At 45.4% G+C, this 9,020-nt stretch overlaps 1 protein-coding gene across 1 annotated transcript in view; it reads left to right on the top strand.

Moving 5' to 3' along the window:
* Nucleotides 1–9,020, top strand: part of LOC104408043 (muskelin-like) — a gene marked incomplete at both ends in the record, with an annotated part of 30,868 nt that overhangs the window by 16,213 nt on the left and 5,635 nt on the right. Inside the window, 2 exons of the mRNA XM_010017497.1 lie at nucleotides 4,492–4,555; nucleotides 5,761–5,826. Of these exons, the coding sequence (XP_010015799.1) occupies nucleotides 4,492–4,555; nucleotides 5,761–5,826 (130 nt within the window). The remainder of the gene's footprint in view (nucleotides 1–4,491; nucleotides 4,556–5,760; nucleotides 5,827–9,020) is intronic.

The following is a 9,020-nucleotide window of genomic DNA, read 5'->3' as shown; positions in this document are numbered from 1 at the left end:
TTGGGTGACATGGTCTAGTGTGAGGTGTCCCTGCCCATGGCAGGGGGTTGGAACTGGATGATCTTAAGGTCCTTTCCAACCCAACCCAATCTGTGATTCTATATATAAAATAAGAATAGAATATATGATTCTATATATAAAATATGTATGTGCCTCATTGTACCATCAAATGTGTTTAGATTCAGTTCTGAGGAAGTGTGTATGCTGGCTTGCTGCTCTGTAGTACTGGGATATATGGAAGGGAGAAGCTTTGCTGGGGGACCCAAAGCCAAGGAGATGGTAGGGTTTGTGTCAAAGCAGCATGTCTGCTAGGGATTTGAGAGCAAACCTTGTTTCTGTTAAGAAGAAAGCACATGAGAATATTACAGCTTTGAGGCTGGAAAAAATGTGTGTGTTTCCTTGTTGCTCCCACGCCTTGAGGAACTCATTGAGTGATGGCTGGGGTTTTATCTGGTGTCATCTTTGTTTTCTCCTCCAGCTTTTCTTTAGAAGGATTTTGGTGACTGCAGAAAACCTCCATCTGTTCATGTGTTTTGGGTGCTTTTCTTTGATTCTAGGAATGTCTTAAACCCCAGCACCCAGAATTCAAGGGCTGCGTGCCCACCCCAAAGTGTTCTCAGCCATTGGCAGCGAATAGATTTGAGGAATCTGATCTAGACATGTGTGTTGTCTAAAAAGAAACTTAATACGGTTTTTACTTGTACCTGAATGGCTTCAACAAGTTAAATGTGTTTGTCTGTGATGTTTATCCTAATCCTTTCTGGGTAACCTGTAATTCACGGACAAAGTAAAGGCTTTGGTTATCAGGGAGGTGGAATTTACTGAGCTTTAACCACTGTGAACTCGACGTTGTTACATCCAAAATGCGTCACAACTCGCTGTGAAGGGCTTGAAAATAGCACAGAATAAAAGTACTGGTTTTGGCTGGGATTTTGGAGAGTAAACACAGGACACTGAAATGAGAGGCCTCCGGAGAGAAGGAAAAGGCTTCCTTTCAAGGCTTCCACTTAACACTTCATTTTCTATGGGAGTCTTGAGATTTAAACTGATTCATTGGGAAGAGCTGACAAGCCTGAGCAGGCCCCGACCTGATCTTCAGCACCTCCAAAGCAGGAGCTTTGGAGACCTTTTGGTCCACAGTGTTATCCAGGCAAGAAACATAAGGAGCGCGCTAGGATAAGGCTGGCATCGGGTGGAGGATCCACCTAGAAATCCACCTTCATTTCCCTGGTGGTGTCAGACAGGTGGTGATTCAGCTTCCAAAGCAAGCTGCTGCTGGTTTGCAGTGCGAGTAGAATGGATGTGGAACTGCTCCCAGCAGAAAGAAACGTTTCTGGGAAGCAGGCTGGAGTAGTTCCAAACCAATGTCCCATGGAAGACAAGAAGCATTATTACGAGGCTGAAAGCACAGCAGGGGGGAAGTGTCATATCTTGACAAGTGCAGCCTGTGGGTGTGGAGCATGGGAGAGAGGTTAAATCACCCTTTCAGATGGTATGGGGTGTAATTCATCCCCTTGGACTATTTATGTCCAGTTATCTCTTAGCTGCCGTAGGGATAAATACAGTTTTGCATTCTGCCTTGAAGACCTCTGATAACCAAAAGGCTGGATTTCTGTCTGGGTTTGTGGCTAGAAAAACCTGCCTGAGTCATAGAATCACAGAACCCCAGACTGGTTTGGGTTGAAGGGACCTTAAAGCTCATCCAGCTCCAACCCCTGCCACGAGCAGGGACACCTTCCACTAGAGCAGGTTGCTCCAAGCCCCTGTGTCCAACCTGGCCTTGAACACTGCCAGGGATGGGGCAGCCACAGCTTCTCTGGGCACCCTGTGCCAGTGCCTCAGCACCCTCACAGGGAAGAGCTTCTTCCTTAGGTCTAACCTGAACTTCCCCAAGTATGAGATTTCTTACAGCTCATGTATTTGTTCTGTTGGAAGTTGGCTTTTCTGCATCAGAATTCACAAAATCTCAAGCTTAAAACCTCTCATGTCTGGTCCCAACTAGGCAGATGCTGAAGAAGTGGAAGTTTGGAACCCTTCTCTTAAAACCAAAATAAACCACTTTGCTACCTATGTTGAACAGACCTTTGGCTTCCCTCAGTTACCTTGTGCTGGGAGAAAGCTGATGCTTTTGGTTCTAAGGCAGGTGAAAGAAAAACCTGCTTTCCCAGAGCATTGAATGCGCAAAGCTGAGTTTAGGAAAGTTGAAAGCAGTTTTGTGTCTTAACACCAAATTCAGCACCTTTCAGGAGCTCTTGAGTGCCCTTATTTTCCTATTAGAAGCTCTTTAAATAGAGTATTCATCTTCTCCCAGCAAGCACTTGCTGGCTTGGGTTTTAATTAAAACCTGGATTTCGGTCATGACAAACTCCAGGATGCCAAGAAAATGCTTTAAAATATGATCTGAACGTTGTGTTTGTGCTTAACAAGGATTTTTTTTTTACCTTTTAGTAAATAAACAGGGATGGGTGCAGGGGGGATTATTCTTTTTCTGTCTGTCTGCCTACCAAGGGATTTTCTATAAATAAATAGAGGCATTGGTAATCTGTTAAATCGTTCCCTCCAAGCCACAGTTACTGGGGTCAGAAGAACTACGAAGTATTAGATGCAGTTTGGTAACTTCAGTTTTCCTTTCTCTGCTCTGGAATGTAAAACTGATTCCTGAGTACGTTTGCAGAGTGCTGTGCTACCAAAGAGCATGACTGTTGTGGTTGGACAGTGACCTGGTGGATGCTGGGTGATGAAGGACCTTTGAATGCGTCCTGCACCAGAGCAGTGGGAGGTGCAATGTACTGTTCCAGTACAAACCAGTGTGAATCTATCACATGAGTCCTCAATCTGCCTGTGGTAGTTGAACTGGGTGTTTGAACTCTCTTTTTTCCCGCAGGTGTTGCATGAATGTGGAATAAATGTTTATTACAGACTCATGGAATGGTTTGGGTTGGGAGGAGTCTCAAAGCTCATCCAGCTCCAATCCCTGCCACGGGCAGGGACACCTTCCACTAGAGCAGGTTGCTCCAAGCCCCTGTGTCCAACCTGGCCTTAAACATTGCCAGGGATGGGGCAGCCACAGCTTCTCTGGGCACCCTGTGCCAGCGCCTCAGCACCCTCACAGGGAAGAGCTTCTGCCTCAGAGCTCATCTCAATCTCCCCTCTGGCAGGTTAAAGCCATGAAGAGCTTGTCATGAAGAACTTGTGTCTGGAGGTGGTGGGGTGGTGTTGGGGGGGATATGGCCAGGTGAGCAGGGGAGAAGAGGCTGGCCATTAGCTTGTGGTGCCTGCAGAACATAAAGTAGGTTTTTAGAGGAGACATTTGGAGAACAGTATCAACAAGTTGCCCAAAGGAAACCCTTCCCAGACTAAAGAGCAGCCCCAGGGCACCCGGGTGCTATGAATCTCCTTCTCAAAAGATTAACATCGATGTGATATTCTGGTAACATGTAACCACAGTTAGGAGCTGCCTCTTGACACTGAGGAGATGAAATGTGGTAGGTGTACAGAAGGAGGGAGACAGGGGGAGCTTGGATGGTGCTGGAGTCACTGCTTCTTACAGAGATGCTGCAGTTGGCATAGCTGGCCAGTGACCTAATGCATCTTCTGCTTCTCCTCTTGCTTAACTCTGAAGAGAAAGTGAACTATTAGTTTGTTTCTCATCCAGGACTCTCATTGTAGCACTTAAACAATCTGCTTTGCTGCCCTTTATCTTAGCTGAAGCTCCAGAGATGCTGCCTGACCTAGTTTTAACTTAACGTGTACTCAAATGGTTGAATTTTACATGCACTGGCAACTTCCCTTGTGCTTAAATAAAGGGGAGGGATTCTATTCTGCATTAAATACACTGCACTGGAGATTTATAGACAATTGGCATGACCTGGCAGGCAAAGTGGGGAGTATTCTTTTTACTTTAGTGCTTACCCGTTTAGTTCAGTTACAAGTTTAACAAACTAACTGACGTAGGTAGGGAATTCACTTCAAATGCAGGGTTTGGAGTAGCATTCTGGGCTCAGTTAGGCTGAAGTTACCTGCGTTAAAAGTGATTTTACTATAATGAAAGTATAAATCATAGAATCACGGAATGGTTTGGGTTGGAAAGGACCTGAAGATCATCCAGTTCCAACCCCCTGTCCTGGGCAGAGACACCTCACACTAGACCATGTCACCCAAGGCTCTGTCCAACCTGGCCTTGAACACTGCCAGGGATGGAGCATTTACCACTTCTCTGGGCACCCTGTGCCAGCTCCTCAGCACCCTCACAGGGAAGAACTTCTTCCTTATCTCCAACCTGAATTCCCCCTGTTTCAGTTTGAACCCATCACCCCTTGTCCTGTTGCTACAGTCCCTGATGAAGGTCCCTCTGCAGCATCCTTGTAGCCCCCTTCAGACACTGAAGCTGCTCTGAGGTCTCCAGCAGCTTCACTTCTCCAGGCTGAACAGCCCCAACTCTCTCAGCCTATCTCCATGAACGTTTCACACAGCATCACTTCTGTTTTGCAGATGGCTTATTCAAAGCAGGAATACAAACCTCGCTGGGGGCAGATCATCCCCAAAAGCACCAAAGGTAAGGACTTCTCTTAAGAAATAACTCATATACTGTCAGTCTTGTTCCTTTGAGGGTATTGAGTAAGAAAACGAGGCAAGAAAGCCTCTTTCAGGACAGTTGTTCTAGGGAATGGTTTCCTCTATGAAAAACTTGCATTTCTCTGCAAAGCTGGTGAAATGCAGCCTGGTTTCTGGTTGAATAAGGAACACTACAGGAGCAGTAGCTGTAAGTTCAAGGACAGCTCACGAGTTTGGAATCTAATCTCGGAACAGAAGTTAAGCATGAGAGCAGTTACCTGTGTGACTGGATTTAGCCTGTGGAATCAACTTGAATGTACAGCAAAGAGTGGCAAATCAATCTGTTATCTTAACAGGGAGTATTTAAGGTTAGATGCATCTTTTGAAGTCTTGATCTGTTACACAGTAAATGGAAACTGCAGAATCTCTTTCCGTTGCATTTTGCCTTGAGAGGAGATTCCTAGCAGCAGCCTTCAGTACCGGAGTCATTGTCACACAGCACATGTAGGATTCCAGGTGTGACAGTACCTAAACCTCTTGGGAAGGGTTATCTATGAGTACAGGGAGGTTTCTCTGCCAACAGAATGTGGGTTATCTTTCTAATTTTGCTTCCCATGGATGACACCTGGCCTGAATGCTTAAGATATCTAAAGTGGTTGGAAAGCTGCTTTAATGGGATGGTTGGAATTCCCTTCTATGTGAGAATAAGTAATTGGTGCAAAGCTGTGTCTACACTGTTACCTCTTTGCTTCCATCCCATGGGTACATACCCTGTCATTTGAGTGTCTTTTCTCACTGCTCAGCCTTCAGGCAGCTCTCAGCTGGGGAGACATGGAAGGGAAGCAAAGGGTTGTCTGTGTCCTCACAGCTGGAGAGCTGCAGAGGTAGTTCAGAGCTTGTTTGTGCAGACCTGCATGCTTCAGGAGCTCTCGAGCTCCTTTCCAAGGCTCTCAGAATCACAGCAGAGCACTGTATTGACTTTACCTCTCTGTACTATCAGTCACCAGGCAATCCAATATAAGACTCCACAGTTTTATAATGCCCAGAAGAGTTTTCCCTGGGAAAAGTGTTATGCTAATGCTTAAAGAATGATGAGTTATTAAGTTGCTCAGCTTCCTCCCATATAGTATTTAGGCCATACGTGGGGTTATATCTTTGATTTTAAAGTCTTCTAATGGCAAACTCTCCCTTCCCTCTTTGTTAAAGGTGATGGAGAAGACAGCCGACCAGGGATGAGAGGTGGCCATCAGATGGTTATAGATGTTCAGACAGGTGAGTAGTTGTTACATTGCTTATTTAATCAACCATTGATGTTTTTCTTCAGAGACTGTTTTAACTTCAGATTTTGAGGAAAACCAAAAGGTCTTTTTAATAACTGGATTAAATACTCTGCTTTCTCTCTGGAGCTATACTCCAGCTGCCATTTGCAACCCCCTTCTTCCTATTAGTTCTCTGTTACACCTTAGTCATTGTCTTGACTTAACTAAGAAACCAAGAACAATTGGGTTTAATTTTCTGTCCCTCCTACCCTCTTTGAGCAGGAGCTTAAACAAGAGGAAATAGGGACGATGATTTCCTTTATGTGCTGCATACTATGCTCTTTGAAATAGTGCTCAACAATAGAGCTGATGTGTTGAAACATGCCTTGGAGTGGCTTTTAATTTCCACGGTGTGCAAGAAACACTGTATTAAATATAAGTTGTTAAACATTTTTCTACCAAACTGTTTCCTGTAGCATGTTAAAGAATGGTTCAGCCTCAGAGAGCCCACAGAGAGAAGGAAGTGGGTTGTGTGTGTATAAGCAACAGATTCTGTGATTGTTGTTCCCCATAATTCCCTGTATCTTTATCTTACTCTTACTTAATCAGATTTCTGTGTATCTTAGAGAATCATAGAGTGGTTTGGGGTTGGAAGGGACCTTAAAATCATCCGTTTCCAACCCCCTGCCATGGGCTCTGTCCACCACTGCCAGGGATGGGGCATTTACTGCCTCATTGAGCAACCCATTCCAGCGCCTCACCAGCCTCACAGTAAAGATCTTCTTCCTTATATCTAACCTGAACTTCCCCTGTTTCAGTTTGAACCCATCATCCCTTGTCCTACCACTCCAGCCCCTGATGAAGAGTCCCTCTGCAGCATCCTTGCAGCCCCCTTCTCTCCTTACTCAACTAAGGAATGCATCTCCCTGCATGTTTGCTAAGTAAATTACTGTGTCAGTAAAAAAGGCTTGTTCTCAGGGAAGGAGTAACAAGACCAAGGGGTGAGCAGCAGGGAAGGATATAGGGTGGCATTGACAGAGTTGGCAACAAATTGCCATGCCCATATCTGTTGTGGGCATATGGACGGGGGGTGAAGCATGTGACAGGATCATCCCTTCGGGAGTAATTTGCTAAGTCACAGTGACCAAGCGAAAAAGCAGCAGTAGCTGCAGTCCTTGGCTTTTACTCAGCGTGTAGTTACTGCTCTGGAGGAAGCACTCGAGTTATTTTGTCTATGAAAGCAAACTGGGGTGGTTTTTTTTCCCCTTTTGGTGGAGGCTCATTAGAATAAACGGCTGCTGGAGCAGTGCTGGTGTTTGCCTACAAAGGAAGCTGGGAACGCTCCCTAGTGGCATCCACGGATACAAATCCTGTTTGACAAGAAACAGGACACTTGCCAAACTGGAAACGGTATAGAGCTCCTGAAAACAAGATGGGCATGGTACTGTGAGTCTTCATGTCCATTCCTCTTGGTTTGAGTCCTAGTTAAGTGTATTATCTCTGCCTTTGACTCCAGTTTTCACTCTGCTTTAACAAGGCAGTAAAAAGCATCAGTATGTTTCTTGCACAAAACTGGCTGGAGAGCACCTCCAGAGGGGGAGTCCCAGTGTGGGAGAACTGGGCCTCCTTCTGTCCCACCAGTCCTTCCTTCCTGCTGCTCCAGCCAGTGGTGGCTGGATGCCTTCAGAAAGGTTCTTCATGGGTTATATGGAAGTTGCTCTTCGTTTTGCTTCCGGGCTCACTGAGGCTTGTAAAAGCCTTAATCTCAAAAACATTATCACTTTTGCCATTCAGCTGGGCTCATGACAGGCCAGGGGAAGTTCTCGGTGCTGCTGTTCTTAAAAGCAGATGTTGCTGATCACTTGACTTGAGTTTTCCTTTTGAACATAGGTAGTGTTTAATGAGACTGTGGGAATTCAGCCAGTTATGTCAGGATGTGTTTTACGGACTGGAGCTGTAAAGCTCCATGGTTGACCTGTAACAGATCTCATGTCAATGGAAAAAGAAGCAGCAGCATACTTTATACTTCAGAGACATCCTCTCTTTCTTACAGAGTCACAGAGTGCTTTGTGTTGGAAGGCCCTTTTCCAGGTCTCCTGCAGCCCCTTTAGGCACTGGAGCTGCTCCAAGGCGTCCCCTTGAGGAGCCTTCTCTTCTCCAGCTGCCCCAGCCCAGCTCTCTCAGCCTGGCTCCAGAGCAGAGCTGCTCCAGCCCTCGCAGCAGCTCCGGGGCCTCCTCTGGCCTCGCTCCAGCAGCTCCACGTCCCTCTTGTGCTGTTCCCCAGAGCTGGATCAGGGCTGCAGGGGTGGATACTGGCACCCACACACTTGAGTTGTTTCTTTCAACTCAACCGAAGTCTTTGGTAACTGAACTAAAATGAGCTCGCTTCGTGCTCTGGGTTAGAGGGGTGAGGTCCTTTTCAAAAATGAGTATTTTCTTCAACTTCAGTCTCTTAGAAATGAAGTGGAACACCGATATCATGCATATAAGGAGGTTCTGAAGCTTCGTATCACACAGAATAGGTGCTGGAAGCAAATTGTATTCTCTGATGTCCAGACCTGCTGTAGGTATAAACAGCTCTGCTTTGATTTTTGATTAACCTCAAGGAAATATTGACCAGTTATTACTGAATACAAAAATCTAAGTTCATTTTGATCTTAGTCTAAATGAGTAAGTTTGGTGATAGTAGTGAGCCTGCTGGATACACACGTTTTGTTGTTAGGATGGGCAGTACGGGTTGGTAGCAGTTGAAATAGATCTGAAGTTACTGATAGTGTGTTAAGTCACTGAGACTCTTTATCTCTAGGTTTCAGGTAGGTTATAGCTTAACTTCATCTAAACCACCTTTTAGTGTGTTTGTCTTCCAGTTAGGGTAGGCTAAAGTAACTACAAGAGGAAATTTGGGATCTCTGCTGCCAACAAGTAACTTGTGCTGTGGCTCATTTCCATCTGATGTTCGCACCTTCAATACCTGCTGCGACTGTCTTAAGTGTGGTCGTCTTTGTGCTTTGGAAAACTCTTAAAGCAGTTTGGAATGAACATATTGGGCATTTTGGGATACAGAACTGTGAATGCAGCCTGACACCTCTCTATATAAAAAAGAGTTACTGATACAGTGTCTTCCATGCTTTTAATCATACTAATGCTGAGACTGGGATGACGCTGATGGCAGAATCAGGATGTTTTTGGGATGCTTATACAGAAACA

This window comes from Nestor notabilis, unplaced genomic scaffold, assembly GCF_000696875.1.
Source record: "Nestor notabilis isolate BGI_N333 unplaced genomic scaffold, ASM69687v1 scaffold25026, whole genome shotgun sequence".
NCBI lineage: Eukaryota > Metazoa > Chordata > Aves > Psittaciformes > Psittacidae > Nestor > Nestor notabilis.
The sequence above is the reverse complement of the archived record's forward strand: the minus strand, read 5'-3'. Positions and strand labels throughout refer to the sequence as shown.